At 57.1% G+C, this 25,834-nt stretch overlaps 1 protein-coding gene and 1 long non-coding RNA gene across 2 annotated transcripts in view; one reads left to right on the top strand and one right to left on the bottom strand.

Annotated features, from left to right (window-relative positions):
• Positions 1 to 21,096, top strand: part of LOC119236992 (uncharacterized) — a 38,360-nt gene extending 17,264 nt beyond the window's left edge. The window contains exon 3 of the long non-coding RNA XR_005123168.2: positions 20,635 to 21,096. This is a non-coding gene — a long non-coding RNA (uncharacterized LOC119236992). The remainder of the gene's footprint in view (positions 1 to 20,634) is intronic.
• The window catches only part of LOC119236959 (guanine nucleotide-binding protein G(s) subunit alpha isoforms XLas-like), a 49,805-nt gene continuing 25,134 nt past the window's right edge, over positions 1,164 to 25,834 (bottom strand). The window contains 12 exon segments of the mRNA XM_037500893.2: positions 1,164 to 1,687; positions 1,930 to 1,997; positions 2,251 to 2,381; positions 2,563 to 2,683; positions 2,795 to 2,853; positions 2,963 to 3,036; positions 3,166 to 3,220; positions 5,384 to 5,481; positions 6,321 to 6,440; positions 6,517 to 6,571; positions 10,652 to 10,696; positions 13,551 to 13,623. Of these exon segments, the coding sequence (XP_037356790.1) occupies positions 1,541 to 1,687; positions 1,930 to 1,997; positions 2,251 to 2,381; positions 2,563 to 2,683; positions 2,795 to 2,853; positions 2,963 to 3,036; positions 3,166 to 3,220; positions 5,384 to 5,481; positions 6,321 to 6,440; positions 6,517 to 6,571; positions 10,652 to 10,696; positions 13,551 to 13,623 (1,046 nt within the window). The 3' untranslated portion in view covers positions 1,164 to 1,540.

Raw genomic sequence — 25,834 nt, 5'->3', positions numbered from 1 at the left:
CCATCAAGGAAGTCACTCATTGGGTGACAGCAGTTTAAGGGATGAGCCTGGGGGTGACGGAGTAAGGAGCCCAACTGGACCTTTGATCCAAGCCACAGCCCATGGGGGCTTCATAAGATGGGGCCCGTTGATAATCACCCCTCCCCCAACACGGCAGTAGTTTATCTGTATTTCATTATGAGCGGGGTTCGACATATCTCCCAATGCTTGTCTTTTTTTTTCCAAAGTAGACTACATGTTCATGTACTTCACCTATTTTTGTGATGGGTTTGCTTAAGTTTCTTAAGAGTTCTTTGCTTATTAGGTAACCTAACAGTTGTTGCGTATTTGCACCCAGTTGCATCCCCCTGCCCCACCCTGTTCATGTCTTGTGCTATATGTGATTTAAATTTATATAGCCCTTCCCCAACCCCTTTTATGGCTTTTGAATCTTAGATCATGTTTAGAGAAGCTTGGTATAAACAAAGACTTCTTTTTTTATTGAAACATATGATTGAAAATCCAGTGTTCATTTTGTTACATGGAATGAGGTAGGGATCTGGGTTAAAATTATTCCCCAAATAGCTGTTTCAACACCATCTTTGTCTTTGATAGCTCTTGCTCCATTCCCATGCAGGCCCCCGCCGTACTATAGAATGGACAAACGAGACTGTGAGATAAAAAGCATGCACGGATTTGACGTATATAAGCACGGGGAACCATTTCTTGAATAATTCACTTTCCCTGACTGATTTGAAACACTGTAATTGCCTCCATTCATAATGACTCCATAGCTTAAAGCTGGACCGAGAGCAAGAAATCCCGGCCTCTGTTACGGGATGACTCTGGGTGAATGGACGCACTGTGTGACAAGTCAAGGTGTGCGGTAGTAGGATCTCCAGATAGGACAAAAATGAGCAAAGTGTACGGTTCTTTGATGGGGCCAACTGGTTAACTATGGGACACTGGTTTGGGAGGACAAGAGGAGACTTTTTGTATCATCCAATTGTTTTCTCAGAACCCCAAAGATTAAGTCAACAAGAAATGTGGCAAGACTTTACACCCACTGTAACCACAGGCCTTATCACGTCAACAAGGGGTCTGCCTCGGAAATTTTGACAGATAAAACAAGAAACAATGGGTGTTTGCAAATGGGCGAAGTCGCAAATAACCCACTGGAGTCACATTCTTTTGCTCACATTTAATTTTTATTTTGATTTTTTAATGCTGCACAAGACAATATTTATTTGTTTTATTTATTTCTTTTATTTCATTTCTTTAATTCTGTTTGCTGCTTTTATTTTTTTACTGAAAGAGAGAGGGAACTTTTGTGGCCTTTTTCTTTTTCTTTTCCTTTTTGTCTGTAGGCCGCCTTAAGCTTTCTAAATTTGGAATATTTAAGCAAGCAGGAGGGAAAAGGGGGTTTTGCAAGATCACTCGGGGGAAAGGAAAGGTTGCTTTGTTAATCATGCCCTATGGTGGGTGATTAACTGCGTGTACAATTACGTTTCACTCTTAATTAATTGTGCTTAAGGCTCTAATTAAATTTGGGGTTCCCTTCTTAGAGCAGCTCGTACTGGCGCAGGTGCATGCGCTGGATGATGTCGCGGCAGTCATTGAACACGCGCCGGATGTTCTCAGTGTCCACGGCGCAGGTGAAGTGAGGATAGCAGTAGTGGCGCCCGTCTCCGCTGGCCGTGCTGATTCTCTGTGGCACAAACACGGGCACAAGGTCAGCCACCTCTCCGGGAACTTCCTATTCTAGTGGGCCCGTCTACCAGGGGCCTACCCGGGACTGGTGACCAGCCACCCGTGTTACATTAAGGGGCATAAAACTTTCACATGGACTATGGGTGAAAGAAAACTGAAGCACTGGATAGTTTAATCCCCAAAGTTAAAATCAGGGAATGCCCTGAGAGAGAGAGAGAACCCGACACAGTAAGCACTCACCAGGAATTCGTCGCGGATGAAGTACTTGGCCCGGGTCACGCGTGGGTCCTCTCCGGGCTCGGGAGTAGCTGCGAAGAACAGAAGATTTTGTTGATTAAGATAATTAACAGGCTAGAGCAAAGCTAGATGGCTGGCATCCTGGTACCCCTTAACTTTTGGGATTTCTTCATAAGTAAATAAGGGGGAATAAATTGGGATTGCTCTCCGTATGGGTCTTTTATGGCTTGGCAGTGGGGAGAATGGGAATTTCTAACAAAGGTGTGACTGCGTAGCACCTGTGAGCCGGGAGGTGTCCGAGTCAACGTGGGAGGTCATACTCACCATCCTCAGGAGTAGTGTAGCGAGCAAATTCTGGAAAGTAGTCCTCAATTTTCGATTTTCCAGCGAGGACTTTCTCAGCAAGCAGGTCTTGCTTGTTGAGGAAGAGAATCACAGAGATGGTGCGCAGCCATCTGCAGAAAGGGATGAAGGTTTAAGGCCCAGAAAAAGGCTCCATTCCTTCTGCAGGGCATTGAGATGCTTGCACAAAGACTTGCACAAGATTCTATTGTGCAGGCTGAGATTAGTGAGGGGAGGCAGGCCTGGGGGGCTGAGATCAGTGAAGGGGAGGCAGCCCGGGCTCTCTCCACACACCTGTTGTTCCAGATGCTCTTGAAGAGGTTCAGAGCCTCCTGCAGGCGGTTGGTCTGGTTGTCCTCCCGGATGACCATGTTGTAGCTGCTGCTGGCCACCACGAAGATGATGGCAGTCACATCTTCAGCAGAGGAAAGCAAAAGCAATGCACATTAAAAGGGATAGATACTGACCCTCAGCAATTAAGAAAGCAGAATGTTCTCAAGGAGCACAGAATGCCTGGGGTCCATACCATTGAAGCACTGGATCCACTTGCGGCGTTCATCGCGCTGGCCGCCCACATCGAACATGCTGTGGGAGAAAAGAGGGCCTGGTAAGTCCAAAGAACCGACTCTGGCCCACCCCTCTGTAAGAAGCAACTTTAACTTGTTTTTTAAATAAATGGAAGCCATCTACTTACTGGAAGTTGACTTTGTCCACCTGGAATTTGGTCTCAAAGATTCCAGAAGTCAGGACGCGGCAGCGGAGCAGGTCCTAAAATGAAACCTGGGTCAGTGGACCTCATGGAAACCAATGACATGTTAATAATCACCAACGGGGAGCAAGAAGCTTGACTATCTGACAAGGAGGGCCCCAGGTCCCCGCTGTGAGACCCACGCTCACCTGGTCGCTAGGCACATAGTCAGCCTGCTTGATGACATCAATCTTGTCCAGGAAGCTGGGAGGAAAGACAGACACATGGGGGTGTTCAGAGAGCTCAGGCCCAAGGCAAATTTTCTTTTTTAATGAAAATTCAAGATGACTGTTATCTGGGGGACTGGTGGGATCAAGAAACAGCAGCGGGCTGGACTCACAGGGGCCCTGGCCCACAGGCTCAGCAGGGGACAGTGGGGGCTCTGTTCTTAATTTTAACCAAAAAGTTTAAAACTTTGAATTGTTTGGCTTTGCCTAAAATGGCAAGTCATTTTAAAATTATATACTTGGTGTCACTTCATGTGAAAAAACACACAGGCCCTCCCTGGTGGCGCAAGGGTTAAGACGCAACCTGTGAAGCTATCCCCAGCCAGGGAGCTACCCACCCGGCGCAGCAGACCCTCCTGTCTCCCCGCTGCTCCCCCCAGCAGTGGATCTCGGTCCGTCTGCCTGTTCTGCTCCCCACTCTGTCCCTGGTGAGTCCTCTCACCCCCCACCTCTGGCCCGTACCCCAGCTCTGGTATGCATGAATAAATACATCTTTCAAAAAAGAGAGACACACACAGAAAATGGTGGCCGTGGCAGCAGAGTCCCCGCCCCGGGGAGGCTCCAGGATGGGTGTCCCTTCCTTCCCTTCCTTCTACTTTTTAAGAATCTCACTCACGCCCAGAACAAAGGCAGGCGGCTGGCACGGAGGCCTCCCGCCCGGCAGGCAGGAAGCGACACGCAGGCCCTTCCGCCCGCCGGGCCTGCTCCTCCTGCGGGGCGGGGCTGGGGTCCCCGGCCCCCCGCCCTCCCCGCGGCCCCCCGCGGCCCGAGCACAGCGCCGGCGCCCCCGCAGGCCGAGCCCGGCTGGAGGGGCCCGGCCCAGCCTCCGGGAACTGAAAGTCGGGGCGGCCGGCGGGGGAGGGGCGGGCCGGCCGGCGGCGGGGGAAGGGTCCCCCCAGGGCTCCCCCCGCGCGCCCCGCCCCCGCGCCGGGGACCCCGCCCTCCCGGCTGACATTACCGCGCGGCCAGAAATAGCTCCAGCCGCCCTGGCCGCCAGCGCGTTGCCATGGCAACAGAACCACAAGGCTATAAATAGCTCCTCAGCCCCGAATCTTGCGAGAGCCGCCTGGAGCCCGGCCAGCCCGGCCCAGCGCAGGCGGCGGCCCGACCCGGCCCGGCCCGGCCCGGCCCGGCCCGCGCGCCCGGCGGACATTTTAAAGGCCCGGCGCGGCGCGCTCGGCCCGGCCGGGAACTTTCCCCGCCCGCGGGGCCATTTCGGAGCGGCACGTGGCCCCGCGGGGAACACCCCCTTCCCAGGGGCGGCCGGCCCGACACCCCGGGCGCCCCCCGGCCGGCCGGCCCGTACCTGCCCTTCTGACTCGGATCCAAACTACAGACCAAACAATTCCAGGATTTCCATTTGTTTGGCGTTACTATAATTAGCGCTTCCAGCTTCCAGCCCGAACTTTGGAGAAAACCAGGGACTTCGCTGGACGGGCGGGGCGGCCCGGGCCGGCGAGGGGCTGTTTTTCTGCCCCTTGGAAAAACGCACGCTCGGCCCGTCCAAGCGGGGCCAAGCGGGTCCAAGCGGGTCCAGGCACCGGGCCGCCCGGGGCGGGTGGGAGACGCTCGAGGCGCTTCCCGTGGCAGTGGCGGGGGGACCCCGTGGTCCCCCCGACCCAGGCCGCGCCCGAGGACCTGCTCCCCGTCCTCCCTCCTGGCCTTCCACTTAGTTCCCACTGAAGTTCCCAGGCTTGGGGCGCCCCAGAACCCCGGGGGGACCCTGGCGGCCATGCGCCCCGGATCTGGACGAGCCAAGCCCGGCGGCCACTCAGGAGGAGGCGCCTTCGTCCTGGGGCTCCCCCGGCTCTCGCAGGACACTCAGCGCTGCCACGTCCCGGGGGGGGGGGGGCTGCCCCATCTCCCCAGATGCTCGGGTCCATCGGGCTAGTCCCTCCAGCTAATTAATGCCGAACCTCATACTTGGCTGCAAGTAATTATCGCTTTGCTCGCACAGGCGTCCCTTGTTTATGTAAAATAATGTCGCTGCGCTCGCTCGAAGTGCAGTGAGGGCCTGAGCCAGCAAGTGAACCAGACCAGAACTTTCTAAGTGCAGGTGGGGTGGGGCGACGAGGGAAGGAGCCCCCGGCCCCGACTTGGGGCGCCTGGGGACGGGGGGCCGCGCGCGGGGCGCACTCACTACTGCGCGCAGTCGATCAGCTGGTACTCGTTGGAGCGCTCGTAGCAGGCGCGCACGCCCTCGTCCTCCCACAGAGCCTTGGCGTGCTCGTAGAATTCCTGCAGGGGAACACACGGGGGGCGTCAGCGCCCCGCGCCCCGCGCCCCTGCGCCGCCCAGGCCCGGGCCCGCGCCCCCTGCGCCGGGCAGGGCGAGGATGCGGCCAGGGAGCCCGGGCAGCCCCGGCCTCTCCGCGCGGCATGGGTCGCCCCTGCTCCTGCTACGGGCCGGCTCTGGGTATCCCCCGCCCCTATTTTCCCCGGGGGCGCAGCGGAGCTGGGGAGGCCCATGTCTGGCACGGAATGTCACTTGTGAGCCTCAGGGGCGCCACATCCCGGCCAGGAAGGTCTGAAGTACCGGGGGGCTGTGATGGGCGCTGGCCAGAGGCCGCAGCAGGCCTGTGCGGGGCAGCAGCCTCAGGCTCGGCAACTAGGGCCGGCCAGGAGACCCAGGACTTAGGATTTAGGTGAATTGTGGGGGCGCCTTCTCTTGGACTAACTGGGAACGTGGGTGGGGCAGGGAACCTGGCACCTCCCCTTTTCCTGGGGACCACCCTGTCGCAGTTGGAGTGTGTGGCTGGGGTGCGGGCGCCCAGGGGTCCGCGAGGGCTGTTTCCCTCATCAGAGCTCCGATGGTAAGGACTGCAACGTCAGAGCGTGCTGTGGCTGTGGGAGGGTGCGCCAGGCCTGTGATTGTTTTGAAATTCTAAGGATCCTTCTAGAATGAGTGTCATCCTAAGAATGAATGTCACCAGAATGCACTCGACTCTGACACACAAGCCTGGGCGAGTGTCCCTCCGCTCCTGTGTGACACACAGGTGGGCGCTGAGCAAACCCGGTGGTGCCCCCTGTGCCATGGGGTCCCAGGGACCTGGCCCACCCACCCAGGGCTTAGCTTACGGGAGGGAAGTCAAAGTCGGGGACGTTCATCACGCTCAGGATGTAGTCCACTCTGAACTGGTTCTCAGGGTTTGCCAGCTCCACGGGGGGCACCAGGTTGCTCATGGCGGCCACAATGGTCTGCAAGCGACAGGGCAGAGAGGTGAGGGGCTGCCCTGGGGGAGGGGTGGGGGCGGGGAGGGGTGTGAGCACCTACTTCGATGGCCTCCTTCAGGTTGTTCTTGATGTCCTGCACTTTGGCGGCCTTCTCACTGCAGTGGGATGGAAAAGAAAAAGACCATATTGCATCACGTGGGCCAGCAGGGCCACTTTAGCCAAGTCTTGCCCACTAAAAGCATAGTATTCTGTTCTTGAAGGAGTTGTGGGTTCAGATCTGTGCAAATGGAGGTCCCTGAATCGGTTTCAGATCGTCACCACCCCAGTGTGTCCCAAAGGCACCTGGTGGGGGCGGAAAGGCATCGAGATCATGACGGAGACCACTGTACCGCAAGTGGGGCTCCCATGGGCGGAGGCCCCCAAACACCTGCTCCCTAAGAGGCTCCTCCTGGCCCTCATCAACATCCCTGTCTAGGGGGGGGGTACCTGATGAGGGGGCTGAGGGTTTGACCTAGGGCTTGGTCCCCAGGTGTCCTCACCCCCAGGAACCCCCATCATTGATGCTGCTGCAGGATCGTGATGGATCCCAGGGGGGCCTGTTATTTATCGCGTTGTCGTACGTGATTTATCTAAGCAGCTGTGTCTGCCCACCGAGGCACCACCCAGGGCATGGCGTCAGCAGTGACGACAGTGCTCCTGGCGGGTGATGTTAATATACAGGGCGCCCAGAGTGAATGGGAGTAAGGTTTTGCTCCCCAGTCTTTATGATCAGACTTGTGTTGGGAGGGGGCCCCTGTAAGTGGAGGTTAGAAGTTTCGCTGTTTAATGCGGATTTGAACTTGGATGTAACAGGCTAGCCAGGGTCACCGGGACCCCCACACAATGTCTGCACCTGAATGCATCGATCAATGCTGTGCGTCTTTCAGAAGCAGTTCTCCTTAAAGTGGGGGCTGGGTTAGACTGCAGTGTGTATTTTTTGTATTTTTAGGGGATCACCTCTTGCTGGGGGTATAAACCCCGCTTTTGAGTGGGGAGGAATAACCGAAGTGCACCTACTGTGTGCTGGCCCTGGGAGGTGACAGCATGGTCACTGGGAAGTTAAGTGTTAACTCTCAAAGATGAGGAAACTGAGGCAGAACCCCTGAATCCTAGGCTGGGGGAGGGACAGTGCTTATCTCCTGTGTGCCACTGTTCAGAAATCTCATGAGACCCCCAGTTAGCGAGGCCTTCCTATGGTGGAGTCACCTAATCACGTAAGCGGCGGCAGAGAGCAAACGGGACAGGACAGGACAGGACATTCAACGCGGGGGGGGGGGGGGGGGGAGTTAATAGCAGGTACAGCTTCAGGGCAGTTAGTGGGGGACAGGGAGGAGGTGGGGAGGGGCTCAGGTGCACACCTGCCAATGGCTCTGCCCCCACCCCCACCCCCCCAACCTGGCATTTCCTTTTTCAATTATAATTGCTCTTATTGCCTGAGCATCTTATTCATTCAAAAACACTTGCATACGTTATTGGGGGAGGGGGGGCAGTAGGGGGGGTGTGGCCCTTCATTTTCTGAATGTCACCAGATGTACTTGCCTCTGACATCTTATCTCATTCTTTGGGGTCAAACCTGCTTTAGGCAGATTTTTCAGACACTGCTTTTATATGGAGTGAGGCGTGAACAAGGTTTAGGGGTGCTGTTCTTGTCAGTGGTGAGCATGTAGTCATTTTAGGGTGGGGCCACTGGATGATACCATCCAGTGGAACCCCCTTGTAGCCTTTTAAGCAGCTTTGGGAGTCAGGAGAACCCTAGGAGCAGTTGGAGGGGGCATGCTGCAGCCCCCACATGTGGGCCTCACTTTCCTGCCTGGGCCAAAGCTGCCCCCCCCCCCCAACTACACTATAACACCCTGCTGACCCCTGGGGAGGGGTGGGGGGCTCTCCTGCTTTGTGGTGCAGAGCCAAAGCTCAAGTTTCTGGAAGTGGGGTCACATACAGACTTGTCCCTACAGCCCACGGTCCGCTTGGACCTTCTACTTGTCTGTGGACGTGCACTTGGTGGCCCCTCCCGTTCCAGGGAGCTCAAAGTAACCCAAAATCCCATAGGGCAAACCCATGCCCATTCATTAAAAACGGGCTCCATTTCCAGGGGGGCAGAGGGCCAGGAACCTCTGCTTTGAAGGCCCCCCCAATAGTAAAATTAGATATGCCTGGGCATTAAATATCCAAATGCACACAGAGCAAGCGGCAGTCTCTCCAGAAATGAGGTTCTTTCAGTCAGTGTGGTATTCTGGTCCCGTGGTAGTAGGGTAATTGGAGCACTTCCAGGCTCAAAGACGGATATTTTGAGAACGTGTTCAGTTTTCATCTACGTATGTGAATAGGTGTGGGAGTAGATCAAGCATAAAACTGCTAAAATAGAAATCTGAAATCTAATTCGGGTGTGTAATACTAAAACATAAAATTCTTCCATTGAAGCAATTACTATGTAGATGGAGATATTATACTGGGGGCTGGCAGGTTTATCATCGTTTTTACTATCACTTAATGAATTTAACATTGATTGTGAGACTCAGAGACAATTCCTCATGTCTCTAACCCACTGAAAGCCAAAATATGTATCAATTGCGAGCGTCCTGATTGATGAGAAAATTGGAGCGGGGGCTGGAGACGCTCTTGGGACAGGGTTACCGCCCCATAGAGCAGCTGAGTGGGGCTCCCTGTTTAAAAGCCCCCCCGCGCCCGCCCCCGCCCGGCCTGACTAAGTAGTAGGAGAGGCTCTGTCCTACTAAGTTTCATTCCCTTCTACACCTTATCTTTGTGCTTTTGTGGGAAAAGACAGACAAAAGAAGAAAGACAGAAGACCAGAAGACAGACGCAGGATACAGGGACTGCTGAAACATGCAGAGAATTTTTATTTATCACATGTTAATAGTTGTATTTTACTTGTAGAACAGAGTCACAGAGAAAGGTGCAGGCAAGGTATTAGTAGGGCTCAAGGGTGTAGCACAGCATCTAGCACACAGTAGGTTGTTCGGTAAGGACTTGTCAGAGCTCTCAATATCTGCCAACTTTTGGTACAGTAGACTGTCAATCACTCACTTTACATAGATGCCTTTTTGGGATTGTCACACTACAGCTTTGCCAATTAGGGATTTTATTTTATTTTTGTTATTTTTTGGTTATTTTTTTGTGGTTTTTTTTTTTTTTTTTTTTTTTCCACTTATCATTAAGAGGTTAGGTGGTAGGGCCCATCCCCCCTCCCCCGCAACAGAATAGTATTCTTGTTAGAAGTGCCTAGAAGGGGATCCAGCATGCAAAGTGTGATGGGACATAGCCGGGAAGATGAGAAACTGTAGCCATCATCATCTAGGGATAATACATTCTAAAAAAACAGATGAACAAACATGTGTCAGTCACTTTGTCCCGACCCCCAGATCCTTTGCCCCTCCCCTCCCCGGCCACAGAAGCTATTTCTCTGAGGTGCCCCAAGGCTAGGTCACCCGGCTCTGCGTCCCCACGAGAATTAGATGCTCCCTCGCTGCATACTAAATATGCAAGCAGAGCCCCGCGGGTTACCTGCCATGCGTGTGTGTGCGTGCGTGTGATGGCGGCGGGGATGCAGGACGTGACCAAGAGAACAATCGGATCATAAATGGTGAAAACATGGCCGCCATTGTTCCTCTCCTACCCACTAGCTGGCATAAAATGCATGGGATTGGAATGACTGATAACAGACCAGCGGTTTTTCGAGATCATTCTTAATAATGACCTTCTGCGCGGTGCCGAGGCTTTTATCTGCCCACCTCAAAATTAAAAGAGGTGGCGCAGCAGCACCGCCACGAATAGAGGGAACCTTTTTCCCCTAAAAAGGTCTGAAATTTTAAAAGTCAGACCAACCCCTGGGTGGACGGAATTTAGTAGATAGTTTTAAAAACAAGTAGCCGATTCAAATGGAAAACGGGGGGAAAACAGAAACCATATGGGAAAACATCAGTCCTCGAAACCCTAAGCTGATTGTCTATGCTCAGATCTATAACCCACCCCCCCCAGCTGGACCTAATTACGCCTGCGGAATGCCCCCCGAGTGCCAGGCGGGCTCCGCTGCCCCGGGGTGCTGCCCTCACGGGTACCGAGATGGCTGCCGCCCTCCAGCGGGCCGGGCCCGGCCCGGCCTCGGCCCTCAGTTTCCCAGTATGCTCTTCATGTGTGTGTGTTTGTCAAAAAGTTGTTCTGTTTTTGAATGTGCCTACCCATCGCTGTTGCTCCTTGCAGCCTGCGGGTCCTCTTCGCCGCCCCTTTTAAAGAGAGATTGAAAGCTCACCTAATCTGCAAGGCACCGCGTTTCCACAAAAACCCCACACAGCCTCTCTACATTCCTGAACTAAGGGCCGCCATCCCCGATCGCAGTCCTAGGCCCCTCTCCGGCTAGATCGGAATGTCCACGGAGACTGCAGCCGTCCAGGGAAGCGCCCGCAGCGCCGCCGCGGCGTCGGGGGCCCCTGGAGACGCAGGCCGGGCGCAGGAGGGACGGGTAATTATTTTCTTGCGCTTGCACTAAATGTACATGCATTAGGGAGCTACAGCGCCGATTTATCTCGCAATTCTTTGGAGACTATAGCAGCGCGTAAGGCTCTTAATTCTCCCAGACCTCAATCTTGGCAGTGGCGGGTCTGAACACACAAAGGCTTGGGCCGGGGTGACTTATGCCCGGGATTTCCTGGGGTGAGATGAAGGGCCTCTCTCTCCTCACACTCGGGGAGACGATCTAGAAAATGCTTATTTATAAAATAACTGGTCCCCACAAATTGCCATCCATTAAAACCGGGTTTGGACCGCCAGGCAGCAGCAGCATTAAAGGAAAGAATAAAACCCACTGCCACCAAGACCCCCAAGGCCCGGCTGTCCCAGGCAGGGCCCCTCCTGCAGTGGGAGGCCCCGGCTGGCCAAGAGCGGGCCACGTGGTCTTGTAATTGATGAGCCATTTTGTAATTGACTTGTAATCGATTAGCGTAGCTCCATCAATGTTAATGGCACTTTTTTGTTGGGGCACTAAATGTCAGGAAGAGTTAGCTCAGAGTTAGGAACCTCCGCGTTTGACCTCTGTTATTTCTGAAGGTCAGATTAATATTACACGCTAGCTACTCTAAAAATGTAATCAGCACGGCAAGCTGCCGATAGTGAAGGCGGATTTAATAGCGCAGCCCAGCCTAACAAAGCGGCGTTTGCAGGGGGGTGAGGAGCAGGCCCGAGCCCCATTAAACACCCTTCTCGTGGATGGACGTCACACCGCTTGGTAGGGAATTCCTAGTTAGGAAGGAAACCACTTTTGTTGCAATACCGCAGTGAGGAAAAAGAAAAAAGGAGGCTCAGTGGACGAGATAAAAATAAGGCTTCCACACTCGCATGAAGAATTCCCCTGTATGCTACATCCACGGGCTAAATTTAACATCCTCCAGGCTACCACCTATGGCTTCCCCTACAAAGCCGGCACGCTGGAAAGGCAGCTTCCCCTTTTGAAAAAGAAAACAGAAAAGAGAAGCTCTGGTTTAAATGCCTCGTCTGCAGTGCAGACAGGATTCTCCGAAGTGAGCCATTCTCTAAAAATTAAAAAAATATTAGGGCAATCTGTCCGGTGATAGAACTTTCAATTATTTCAAGGCCGTCTTATCGCCCATCGGACAAGGCTAAGGTAAACAGCGGCTGCTGCATCCTTTTAAAAATGCTAGCAATGTCCAGTTTTAATCAAAATATTTATCTAGATAGAGGGTACGTGGTCCAATTATTTGAGCTTAACTGGCCTCATGAAGAAGCAATCCCACCAAATTACAGGGGGAGATATTATGCGGGTTTTTTTTTTTTTTAATTACCAATTCATAGAGTCAGCGTGGAGGCTTTTGTGTACTGACCTCCGGCCCTCTCAGTTGGCCGGGCTTTAGGGAAGGGTGTGTCAGGAATTAGGGATTTCAGGATTGGTTTGTGACAGTTGAAGGTGACGGACTTAACAGCAAATAGATGCCTGTTGAGCACGGGGAGGCCTTCAGAAAAGTGGTAAAATAGCCCGTGTCCTTCTGAATTCAAGGTTCAAGGGAAAAAAAAAAAAAGGCATTCTAAACCAAAATGCCCATTTGTCTGGTGATGTCATCCTTTTCTCCCTCCCCCCTCCATCTAAGGAATTCTAGAATTTTCCATAAAGACTGCCTTTTAGTCACCCCCAAAAGGTGATTAAATCTGTACTTCCCTGGTGCTTACTAGGGGAGCGAGGTTTATCCTGGTGGTGTTGCGGGGGGCTTAGGGAATGAAGCTGCACTCCCCCGCCTCAACAGCCCCCTCTCAAAAGGAAGGGACTGCCAAGGACTGCCCCGTCCCCAATCAACTCCAGGCGGGAGAATTCTTCATGGCAAGAGTGACCCCATGTGCGGCCCCGGCCCGAGAGGGCTCTCTCCGTCTTTCTGCCCCTTGCGGTATTTGTCTCCGGGCGCTGGCCCGAGGGCCTGCAAGGACTTTTCAAAGGCAAAAGTGCCCCTTGGCCTCGCCCGCAGGGCCAGCTCGGGTCTTGCCTCCACCTACAGGTTTCCTTTTTTGTTTTCTTTTTTTTAGGCGACACTATTGATTTTTTTTAAAAAAGGGAAACAATGATTTGCCCTTAATGTTAATTCCAAGGGGGGAAGTAAGGAATTATGAACAAGGGCCGCCTCTTGCAACTTCGCTTCAGGTGGGATTACGGAAACACCGTCGCCCTGAGAGTTCCCAGCATCCTGCATTGGCGCATTGCGCTAGAATCTAGCGCAGGGTGGGGGACCCCTCTCTGCAGCGGTCAGCGTCCTCGCCTACAAAGGGGTGGCCAAGGCCGGTGTCAGCCATGTTGGAGACTCACTGCGGCAAACCTGTCACGGGGCCAACCAGGCGCTGATTTCCTAGGGAAGGGGAGAGCTCGACAACACAGGGGCATGATTATTTATCATTATTAGCTTCTGCACCAACGATTAAGAGCAGGGAGGGGGGAATCCCTAAAACGCTCTGCCCAGGGTTTTCTAGTATGTAAGCTGAAAAAGCTAAGTGAGAATTGGCTGCCCAGCCCCACACCCTACCTAAACTTCCTAAAGGTTAGTAAAAATGTGTGACCTCGCCCTTCACAGATTTGACACTTACTCTCCATTAAACCCATTAACATGCAGGATCCTCATTTGCTTCACGATGGTGCTTTTACCAGATTCTCCGGCACCTAGAAAATGAAAGTAAGTCTCAGGTTATGAGGAGGCATTGCACACACTTTGGGCAGGGAGAGGACTGTGTTCTCCATAGAAGCCACACGCAACAAACAAACAAAATAAGAGGCTTGCCATTTTCTTGGCCATTTCGACGCAGAGAAATGAAATAAAAAGTCCAGCTCTGGGTGGACCTGCAGCATTTCACCATCCGAATAACAAGAATGAAAGGTTTTGGTGTTTTGTCGGTGGTTTTGGTTCGCCCCCACCCCTTTGGGTTGTTTGAAAATTTGCAGGGTGGGGAAGCCAAGGGGCCCAGAAGGAATGACGCAATTTTTTTTTTTTGGGGGGGGGGGGGTGTTTGAAAATTGAAGCGAAAACCGTGAAACTGAATCCTTGGAACGTGACCATTCCCCGGGACAACGTCCCCATCAGTGTAGATGCCACATAATTCGTTGTTTGTCGGATGTTTCATGGTTAAGACACCCAGGATTCGCAAACAATGCCCAGCCGCAGTCTGCTCGTCCTGACGCAGCGCGCTCCCGCCCTCCCCCAGCCACAAAGACTGGATCCCGCGTTCACTCCCCCTAAAACTGCACCATTGCATGCGATCCACTCCCCCCCCTCTTCCCCCTGCAAATTGTATCTTTCTAAAGATAAATTCTCTCTGGATAGGACCACCACGTTTGCAGGGGAAAATGGAGACCATCAATTTTTCTGTCATCTTCTCGAAAAACACACTGTAATATCAAATGGGGCTGGAGAACCACCTTATTAACATGCAACTGTGAGAGTATGAGCAGGGCAAGATTTTCATCCTAAGGAAAAATATTCCTGGAAACCACTGATTTTTCAAATATCCCAAGCCCTTCCCCATTAAAGAAACACATGCCTCCATTTTAAATCCCCTTTCATTTGTAAAAATACAGTTTATAGGAGAAACACATTTCCACCCGGCTAGAAGGAGGATTGCTTGATGGCTTTGGTTGGTTTTTTTTTTTTTTTTTTTAATTTCTTGTTTGCAAATGCACGGTCTCTCCCAGTAATCCCTGTGAAGTTTTTTTGCCCTCCTCCCACACAAACCCGTTTGGTTTTAACCCCCCCCCTTTTTTTTTCTTTCTTTTTCACTTTTAATCTTTTTTTTTTACTGCCCAGATAGCAAAGCATTCCTCCTTCGCTTGCCTTTTCACGAGGCTGTGATCAATATCTGCAAAAGGTAAAATTAGTTTCCACAGAAACATTGATTTCAAAGCAAACACTCGATCTTAATGAACCTGACTCGTAAATTAAAATATTCAAGGCACTATTAAGAGATTCCAAGAGGAGACTACACGGTGCTCAGCAGACTTGCCAGTTTTCTTACTTCAGCAGTGGCAACATGTGGACCCCTCCCTTTTCCTGGCACCAGCAGGCCGGTGCCTCAGTTTCCTCATTTAGGAAATCAGAGAACGGGGCTGAAAAATTACTGCAAGAGCTTTTGTGGTGCTGTTGGTCACTCAATTTGTAAGGCCTTGGGGTACAAAGAAACCTTGGGGTATTGATTAGTCTCCTCTTGGCGGTGGGGGGGAGCATTATTTGGCAAAGAAGGTGTCACTGACTTAGGCCCAGCGGTTGGGGCTGTCAAGAAATCCTGATAAATTGTAGAAATCCTGATAAATTGTAGCCAATGCGCACTCGAGCACCTGGGGCAGGTTAGCCACAGTGATGCAAGGTGTGTCAGAGTAACAGTCTCAAATTAAGTGGAGACTTTGTAATCACTGCACCAAAGGTGTTAAAAATTTAAGGTCTATTAGCAGCTCCCTTGTTTTCAGTGAGTGTGGAGCTGGCGAGGCAGCCTTCCTGGGGAGGCTTCTAGACTGTTCTAGGCTGATGCTTTGAAATCAAATTGGATGCATATTAATATTCACATAGCATAATTTTACTTTTGGAAGTTTGAGAGAAGACCACAGCGTGATACCATGAGATTGTTTCAATTGCAAATACATAAGCACCCGAAAGACTTATTTTCACGTAATAATTTTCTGCTTTATATAAATCTGGACCCCGGAGAACAAAGACTTGACCCATCAGAAAACAAACAAACAAAACAAAAAAAGCAAACAAAGAAACCGACACCACCAGAGGAAAAAAACCAGCCCTTTGCACGTTTATTCTTCATAATCGAGCTGTTTGGTTGGGATGTGACCGTGAGCGAGGTCTGCACCCGCCAATTCACAAATTAACTCCGAGGCCCAAATCACCGAGGAAGTGGAAAACTTCCACGCTCATTAATGCTTGTGTAATTCCTGTCATCTCGACCCTTTCTTTTAGGTTACGTTTCTTTTCTTTTGTTTTATCCCCAAAGCAGCACCTCAAAGGGAAAAAGGGGAGGGAAGGCCATCTCCTGAGAGTCCCCCCACTGCCCCCCCCTCTTTTTTTGGCCAAAGACGAAAAACCGCAATCAGAGGAGAAAACCCCAAACCAAACAACCAAATGTCACTTGACAAACAACTCATTAGTGTCTCCTCGGCGCCTTCCACCTGGAAAGAAAGTCTCCCCCGAGCGCCGCGCCCCCTCCCCCCGAGAGGACAAACACGGCCGCCGCCACGCCATTTCCAGACCAAGAAGCCATTTCCAGACAAATGTCATTTTCCAGCGCTATCTGCTCTGAATGTCCTTTTTTTCCCCTTTTTGCACAAAGCACCCCAGCGCGGCCGCCCGGCGGGGAGCGCGCGCCCGCGGCCTGTCGGGGGGCGCCCCGCGGGGGGGCCGCGGCCGCCGCGAATTCTCGTCTCTTTCGAGCGAGCTGCGCGTCTGGAGGGGAAAATAAGGTCATACTGTAAAAATGACGTGTCACTTGGCTCCCCCGGCGCTCGGCGCTCGGGCTCCGGGGCCCCGGCCCGGCCCCGCGCCCGGGTCCCCGGCCCGGCCCGGCCGCACCCCCGCGCCCGCCCCGAGCGCCCCGGCCGCGCCGCGCCGCGCGCCCCCCGCCCCGGCGCCACGACGGCCGCGCCCCCCCGCGGCGCCCCCGCCCCCCCGCGGCGCCCCCCGCCCCCCGCGGCGCCCCCCGGGCCCCGGCGCGGCCCCCCCGCGCCCCACGGAGGCGGGTCCCCGCGGCTTCCTGTCCCCGCGGCCTCGCGCGCCCGCCCGCCCGCCCGCCCGGCCCGGCCCGGCCCGGCCCGGCCCGGCCCGGCCGCCCCTCCCCCCGGCCGCGGCGGCGGGACGCGCCCCGGAGCCCCTCGCGCCCCGCGGGGCCCGCGGGCGGCCGGGCGCGGGGCGCGGGGCGGGGATGGGGGCGGGCGGGCGGGCGCGGCGCCGAGGGCCCCGGCGGGCCGGGCGGGCCGGGCCGGGCCGGGCCGGCGGGCCGGCCCCGCCGCCCTTACCCAGCAGCAGCAGGCGGTGCGTGGCGCGGTAGACCTGCTTGTCCTTCTGCAGCTGCTTCTCGATCTTCTTGTTGGCCTCGCGCTGCGCCTTCTCCTCGTTGCGCTGGTCCTCGGTCTTGCTGTTCCCCAGGCAGCCCATGGCGGCGGCGGGGCGCGGCCGGGGCCGGGGCCGGGGCCGGGGCCGGGGCCGGGGCCGGGGCCGGGCGGGCGGGCGGGCGGCCTCTCGCGGGCCGGGGGCGCCGGGCGGGGGCGCGCGGCGGGCCGCGGGGCGCGCGGGGCGGGCGCTGGCGGTGGCGGTCGGGCCGGGGGCCGCGCGCCGCTCCCCGCCCCTCGAGCCGGAGCCGAGGGGGCCGCAGGCGCCGCCGGGCGAGGCGCGCGAGAGCAGGAGCCGCGGGAGCTGCTGGCGCCGCTGCCGCCGCCGCCGCTCTTATTGCCTCGGCCCGGGCCCCGCCGCCCCGACCCAAAAGCGCCGCGGCGGGCGGGGGAGGCGGGGGGCGGGCGCGGGGGCGGCGCGAGGAGGCGGCGGCCTGAGCCGCCGGGCGGCCGCGCCGGCGGGAGGGCGGCGCGGGGGGGCGCGCGCGGCCGGGCGGGGGTCCCCGCGCCCGCGCCGGCCCGGGCCGGCCCGGGGCGCCGCCCCCCGCCCCCGGCCGGGGCCCCCGCCGGGGGGGCGGCCCCGGCCGGGGCCGACCCCTCGCGCGGCGCCGACGCTCCACCCCCCGGCCGCGGCCCCCCGGCGCCCCGGGGCCGGGTGGGCGGAAGGGGCGGGCGGCGGGGCGGGGGGCGCGGGGCGGGGGGCGCGGGCGGGGGGCCGCGGGGGGCGCGGGCGGGGGCCCGCGCCCCAGCACACTCGCCCGGGCCGGGGGGGCGGCGGCGGCGGGCGGCGGCGGGCCCGGCTAGATGAGCCGCTCGGCGCGCCCCCGGCGCGGGGCGCCCGGGCCCGGGCCGCCGGCCCCGGGGCGCGCGCGGCCCCTGCGCCCGGCGCGGCCGCCCAGGTAGGAGAAGAAGGCGCAGCCGAGGAACACGCGGAAGCAGCAGGTCGCCCCGAACACGAAGCCGCAGCCGCGGCCCCGCTCGGCGCGCCGGCGCAGCAGCAGGCTGAGCGCCCACGAGGGGCCGCGCACCGAGAACACCAGCAGCACCACGAGCGGCAGCGGGGCGCTCAGCGCGCCGGCCTTGCGCGGCCCGGGCCGCCACACGACGCCCCCCACGCGCGGCGCGCGGTAGTAGTCGGCGTCGTCCTCGGAGCCCGAGTCCGCGCCCCACGCGGCCCAGGCCCTACTCGCGCCCGCGGCCCCGCCGGCGCCCCCCGCGGCGGCCCCGCCGGCGCCCCCCGCGCCGCCCTCGGCGGCGGCGTCGCTGGCGGCGGCGTCGGCGGCCCCCGGGGCGCGGGCGGCCCCCGGGGCGTCGGTTCCCGGCCCGCGCCGCGGCCGCTGCTGCTGCTGCCGCCGCTCCTGCGCCTTCTCGCGCCTCTCGCGCTTCTCGCGCCGGCGCCGCTCCTTGTCGCGCGCCTTCTCCTCCTTGCGCCGCTGCTCCCGCAGCCTCTTCTCCAGCTTCCTGCGCTCCTTGTCGGTCAGCAGCCGCTCGGGCTCGGGCGCCGGCGTCGGCGCGCTCTTCGCGGGGGGCGCGCTCTTCGCGGGGCTCCCGCTCGTCGCGGGGCTCCCGCTCGTCCCGGGGGTCCCGCTCTTCCGCGGCGCGGGCGGCGCGCTCGGCTCGGCCAGCGCCGCAGCCGCCGCCACAGCTTCGGCAGCCCCCTCGGCGGCAGCCGCCGGCGGCTTCTCGCTCCCCGCCGCGCGCGCTCGGATCCGCAGGGCCATCCTCAGCATGCTGGCGGGGCCGCCGCGGGGCGCCCTGCTGGCCCCCGGCCTCGGGCTGTCCGGCCCCCGTGCGCCCCGTGTCGGGGGCTCCGCGGCGATCCGCGCTGCGCCGGCCCGGCCCGCCGAGGGCGGCGGCCGCCGGGGACGGGGCGCCAAAAAGACGAGCCGACGGCAGAGGGGCGAGCGCGCACCAAAAAGCACCCGGCGACAGCGAGGAACCAAAAAGCCCCGAGAAATGTCAAACAACTCAAAAAAGAAAAGTGCCGCGGCGCGAAGGCTCGCGCGCGCCGCTCCCCGCAGGCGCTCGGCGTCGGGCTCGGGGCCCGCGCGGCCGCGGGGAAAAAGAGAAAAGAGCGGGTCGGGGCGCCCGGCGGCGCGGGGCAGGGCGCGCTGCCCCGGCCCGGCCCGGCCCGGCCCGGCCCGGCCCGGCGGTGTCGCCCGCGCCGGGGACTCGCACGCCCGCGGAGCGCGGCCGGACTTACAGAGAGCGGGGCGCACCCGCCGCCCGCCGCCCCGCCGGGGTCCTGCAGCCGCGCCGCAGCCCGAGCCGGGGCCAGCGGGGAGCGGACAGCGCCGGGCCGGCCACCTGACGCAGCCCGCTCCGCGGTGCCGACGCGACTGAGAGTCCCCGCCGCGCGCCGCGCGCCTCACCCGCCGATGACGCCCGGCCCGAGCGGACCGGCCCACGGCGGCGGCCCCTATAAAGCGAAGGGGAAGCCGAAAAATCGGCCCGCCGGGGACGCGCCGGAGCGGGGCGCCGCGCACCCCGGGGGTGCGGGCCGATGTGCGGGCGGCGCGGGCGCGGCCGGGGGGCGCGGGGGCGCCGCGTCGCGGGGCGCGGGGCCGCCCAAGGCGGGGGGCGCTCGACCCCGCCTCCCAGACCTGCCTCCCGATTTTCGGAGAGTGGTGTGGCCCTGGGCGGCGTGCAGAGCGTGCGCCGGCGCGGCCTCCCCGCCGCGCGCCTCTTACCTCCGGCTCCGGCCGGCGCGCGCGGGGACCCCCCACCCGGCGGCGCGCGCCCGCGGCGGTAGGTGCCGGCGAGCCGGGGACGCGGAGCCCGCGCGGGGCGGGCGGCGCAGCTGGAGCGGGGCGAGGGCGCGCGGCGCCGGCGGGGACACGCTACGCGGCGGCGGAGTCGGGGTGCCCGGCGTCCTCCGGGCCGGAGAGTGGCCGGCGGCGGCGGGCGGCGGAGGCCCGGCCCGGGCGCCGCGGGGCTGCCCCTGCAACAGAGGGAAAAGTAGTTTATTGAACGTGAACTTGTTTGAGGTCCCAGTAAACACGCGCTCGCGGCGCGCGAGGATGCAGGAGAGAGCACGGGCGAGGCGGCGCCCCAAGTCCCCGCCGCTCGGCGTCCCGGACCTTGGTTGAGTGCCGGCTCAGGGCGACCCGGTCATTCATTCATTCATTCATTCATTCATTCAGTACGTGTTGGGGCCACACCGCCCACCTGTGCGCAGGTGAGCCGGGGCAGCGAGGCAAGGAGGCTAAGACATGGCCACTGCCTGGCGGGGAGCGGACCCCGCGGCCGAGGGAGGCGACAAGCCCCGCCGGGCGGCCCGTCCCGCGTCCCCCACTCCTGCACGACTCAAGAAAAGTTTGCGTGTTCTGTTTAGTTTTGCTTTTTTGGAGGGGGCGCGCGCAGGAGGGAGAAAGCCCACCCGCCGGGAAGCCCCTGCCGGTCCCAGAGCCCCCGGGGGCCCCGGCGGGTGGGCTGCACCGTCTGGGCTTTGCAATGGCCAGTCGCTGCTGACCGTGCGGGGACAGCTGAAATCCCGCTTCCCCCGGCCGTGTCGGGCTAAGTGAGAAAACGTGTGACGTGAAGATCACCTATTATTTTTCTTGGCCCTTCCAGGTGCTCCTCTACCCCCATCCTACAAGGGCTCTCTACGGATCTGAAAGGACAACAGACAAAGTCACCAAAGAACACTTGGAGTGGCGAGCAGGAAGCCGCGCTGCCTGCCAGAGCCTCCTGCAGCTGCTGCCCGCCCGGCTGTCCTCTCCCCGCGTCCCCTCCACGCGGGGGCCAAAGTATACCCTCTTTGGGGGAAGGAGAAAACTTCACAGGGACCGGTGCTGTGGGTTTCCAGTTCCCACCCAAGGAAAGCAGGCGACGCGGAGAAGGCCGGCAGCCCGCCTGCCAGGCCCACAGGGAGGCCACGGCGGGCCGGGGGGCGGCGGAGAGGGGCCCCCACGCGGGTGGGAACAGAAACTAGCTGAAGGCAGGGCCGAGCGGTCGCTCTCTCTGTACTAAATAAAAATGTCTCGGTGGAATTGGATTCTTCATTGACTGTCATTTTAAAAGACTGGTGCACGAGACTGTGGTGAGGCTCACTCCCCCACGGGGCCTTCCTTCTGCCGCCAATGTGGCCGCACACGAGCGCGTTGCATTTAAGACGAACAAGGTCAAGAGTCATTCCCACCACCTCGACACCGCACACCCCCATAGTGAGCATGACCAGGAGTCCTACTTCCGGAGTCCCTGCATTGACTCACCCTTCTAGAGAGCTATGGCCCCCCAACTTTGAAGGGACTGAAGCAGTCCCATGTCACATACGGACACATGTTCCAAGCAAGGACAATTGGGACTATTGTCCTAGAAATGTATGAAGCAAGGTCAGGCTTTATTTCAACTTCCAACCTAGCAGCAGGCCAGCCCTGAAGGTTTTATTTTTTTTCCCCGAAGTGTAGGTTTCACCTATATTTTTATTATGACCAAGCACGGATGGACAAATAAGACATTTACTTTGTAAATAGATGACAGCAGGTGGACCGAAGGGTGTACAGGTAAGCAAGCGACACTCGGGGCTCTGAAACACAAGCTCGTCTGTGGTCGGTTCTGCTTTCTGTTTTCACCCGACACAAAGTGAAAGATGAGATTTTACTTAATTGGCGTGGGGAGCTGACACTGTCTACAGTTTTCGGTCTAGCACTTGACCTACATGGGCCTTAAAAGTTTAATTTTTAAAAAAAGGCTTTTGAACTTGGAGGCCGGGGCGTGTGACCTTTTTACAGGAATTAGTCATTTATTTTCATAGGCCATTACCTTTTCAGCACCCGGTCTGTGCCTTGAGAATGGAGCCATCCATTAGCATAATTCTTGGGACAGTCCAGACCAGTTTTCTAATGGAAGGGACCTCTCCTTGGTCCCAGGGAGAGAGGGAAGGGGTGGAGACTTGAGGCTGCAGACAGGGGCCCAGGACCAGTATGGTCCAGGTAGAAAAATAGCTCCGGGGGGCGGGGGGGGTGGGGGGTGGCAGAGGCTCAGGTGACTTGATTCATGCCAAGGCCAGCAAGTTGGGACAGTAACACACTCTTGAAACACTGGGTGACATGATGATACAACTTGGTTAAAGAAACGGCGCCTCATGCTCCACAGATAGATGCCCTCGCTGGGCTTCTTCCCAACAATGCGTACTTTACAACAAGGAATTCGCACGTCGGGGTGGCAGTGGGAAGCCTTATAAACGTCACATTTATGGGCAGGCGTGTTCCTGGCCTTTTCCTCTTCTGGAGAAAGAGCGTCTTATCTACTTTTAGAGGCACTAGACTCGCTACTAGCTTAGAATGCTGACAATATCATCAAGATGTCACTCAGATTTTCGAACACGAGTGTTCTCGGCCTTGCCTTAGTTGGGGTCAGTGCAAGAGCCCAGAGAGACTATGGTCAGAATTTTCTCTTAAAAGCCTAGGAGGTCCCTAGTAAAACAGTAACCTTAGCTGTGAGGTTTTAATAGCCATTGGTAACACTTCTAGAATGCTCCGCCTTTCAAGAACACCCTACACTTCAATTATATAGAATGACTGAAACAGCTATTGAGTTTGAATGTGACTCAATGCAAATGAAGCCACTCTGGAAGCCATGCTGGATGCGCCCCACTGGGCACGAGTGAGTGTGACCTCGACCTTGGCCAGAGAGAGGATGAAAGCAGGTTTTACTTTTTCTGTTCCTCATCCCAATGAATCCCTGATAAGAAGGTTCTCTTACTTAGGAATGTAAAAGTTCTGAAAAATCTAATATAGCCATCACCCAAGGCATTTTTTTTTTCTTGTCATATTCACTAGTTAGTAACTTCAGCCACCTAAACTTACATTCAAAACAAACCTGATGTGCAAATTAGGAGATACTTCCTATCAGAAGACTTGAGATCAAGGAATGAACTACAGGACCATATGAAATTCCCCTATTTAATTTCCCTCAATGGATGGAAAGATAATCTGTCATTCAGAACATACTCTCGTCCAGATAGAATGTGTGGGCAGGTGGGCTGATGGGTCTGGACCCAATGTCCTGAGTCAATGGCTTGGAGACACCAGCTAAGCATCTATTTAAAACCATAGCAGACAGAGCTGTCCTGACTTGGGCGGGGGGGGGGGGGGGGGTGTCCCATCCCTGAGAGGAGTTTCCCGTTTCCAGGGAGGCCCAGTCCCCAAGACCACTAGTGCCTTTCTCACACTATCCCCGGCACCCCCATGTGGGTGGGTGTGGACTTTTAACAAAGCCATCGTCTACCTTAAAGGGGAAAACGATCATAAAGAGAGCACACACATCTCTGTTCCTTTTAAAACTTATGCCTAAATAACAGAATGCACCTGTTAGGCTGGGTTGAAGATTCTAGGTGGGCAGTTTGGATTGGGGGGCATGGTGACATCAGCCAATGGACCCACTCCCTGGAGATCTTAACTGGGTAACAACAACCACAGCAGCAGCAAAAAGATGGAAGATGGCCTGACTCTTGAGTGGGAATGTTGATGTCCCTAAACTTTTGCTTTCTTTGGGGAGGAAATCTGTGAAGACTAAGGTGATGGGAAAACTGCGGCTCAGAACTTGAAACTTGGGCTCCAGGATGATGAATAATTCAAAGAGGGCTAGTTCAAGGACCTTCGCTTTTATTTACAAGGTCCCTCATTAAAAGGACGCCCTGATCCAATGTCTTACTGAAAAAAATAACGGGGGGAGAAAAGTTGGGGTAACCAAGAGCATGGCAGGGCTCTAAGCAGATCACCTGCGATCAAAGAAGCCCTTTAAAGGCTCATTTGAAAGATTTTAGTTTTTCGCCTTGTTTTCAATCCTTGGAATTTAGCCCCATACAATGAGTGGAGCGTTGAAGACTCAGAATGAATCAGGTAATAAGTTTCTCTCGGCTCAGCATGGCTGGTGTGCATACACACGAGCAAAACAACTGCTGAGCAGAACTTCTCGTCTTAGGTTTTTACCTCATGCACCGACCAAGCAAACGGGGGTGACCATTTGCAAACAGCCTTGCAGTTGGTTACCAGCCCCGGCTCGGGACAGCTCAGTCGGGGCTCTGAGGGGCCACGGGCCCGTCTGCCGGTCGCCTCCGCAGCTGAAAGGCCCCTTCCAGGCCCACTCCCGTCTGCTGTTGGTAAACCCTGAATTAAGCAATTAATGTGACATAATTAGTCACACGTTTACTTCATCTAGAAATCTCGGTACCTTTCCGTCTTTCCGTGTTTGCCCACACGCGCTGAGACTGAAGGGGGGAAACGTGTCACTACAGTTTGGCTCCACCTCTTTCCCTGGGTTTTTATTTGGAGGGGAACACACCATGGGGGCACATACAGCATGGCTTCTAGATGAGGGAGGGGCCTCCTGCATGCACGGGGCTCCCCTCCGGGCGCCCCTGCTCCTTCCTACTCAGCCTCCACTGGGTCCAAACGCAGCCGAGGGCCCTGCGCCTTCGCCAACGCCCCCTGGCCTGTGAGCGGCCCGGCGGCACCGTGGCTTTCTCGGTCTTTGCTGACCTCTGGAAGTTCTGAGGGGGCAAACTATCCTGCCAAAGCATCGAGCATGTGCAAGCAGTCTGGGGCTCAGATGAAAAGGAGATGTTTTTACAAGCTGCAGACCTCAGCTCTGCCCACAGCCACGTCCCGGGCCTGCGGGCCGCCCAGCACTGGGAAAACGGCCTCTGCCCGATTTCTTGAACATTCCTGTCTCTCGGTGGCTCTAGTCTCTCCTACCTTCTCAGATTACGGCTCCTTTTGTGCTAATTACACCGAAAAAATGGAAAGAATGTCGCTGACTTTACAAAGAACACGAAGCAGGCTTGCTTTAAAGACTAAATATAGCCCCTTTCTTTCCGAAGGTAGGGAGCCAGCTTGCCAGCGCCCCGCGAGCGCCTCGCAGCTCAGACCAGGCGACCCAGGTGACGCGGGCGCAGCTACTGGGGGGCAGATGAAAAAGGTGTGTGGCTTTGGGGGGCCATTTACATAAGCGAGAAGATCTGATTAATGAACTTTTTCCTCTCGGCCCTTAATTGTAAATTAAGACTCACCAAGGGTGGAGGCTAATTCAAGCTGCCGCGAGAAGGGGCAAGACCTGAAGCCGCCCACCTGTAGAAAGCAGCACCTGCCACGCAGGTACGGACACAAGACGAGGGAAGGAAGCCTGACTTCCCTGTCCCCCGCGCCCCCCAGTACAAGACATGGTCTTAGAGAGACAGAATTGGGGAATCCCAGGAGCCCAGCAAATTACAATTATACCCCCACCCCCACGAGCTCCCCTAAGGGGCAAGAGGTGAGCGGCAAGACCCCGGAATGATGCTTCTGAGGAACGGGAATCACCGACCTGCTCCTGTTGGGCTCAGGCTCTCGTGTGGCCCTCGTGGCCGAATTCTGAAGCCTGGCTCAGGTAACAGGTGGGGCCCATGGGTGCCCTGCTCGGCTCACACAGGGGGTGCCTCACTCACGTCCCCCCACCCACCATTGTGGGGACTCTGGAGCAGCCAGGAGCACAGACACAGAAGACGGAGTCTGCTTAGCTTGCCACAAAAAAACCAGCCTTGGGGGAGAGTGAAGTCACTGCTCCCTAAACACGAAACAAGAAAATCAAGACAGGCGTTGAAGGCGGGAGAGAGAAAGCGGGAGTGGGGAGATCTAATCAGGGCCCAGCCCTTCTAGGTTTTAAAAGCAAACAGGTCCGTCCTATAATCTGCTGTTTGAGGATTTTAGCAACCAAAGCCAGCCCGGGATTCGAGGAAATGTGTCACCAAAATTGGTATTATTAGAGGAAGTGGCACAAAGCTAGAAATGTA

Source organism: Talpa occidentalis, unplaced genomic scaffold (genome assembly GCF_014898055.3).
Source record: "Talpa occidentalis isolate TD23 unplaced genomic scaffold, MPIMG_talOcc4v2.1 talOcc4.10, whole genome shotgun sequence".
NCBI classification, from domain to species: domain Eukaryota; kingdom Metazoa; phylum Chordata; class Mammalia; order Eulipotyphla; family Talpidae; genus Talpa; species Talpa occidentalis.
The sequence above is the reverse complement of the archived record's forward strand: the minus strand, read 5'-3'. Positions and strand labels throughout refer to the sequence as shown.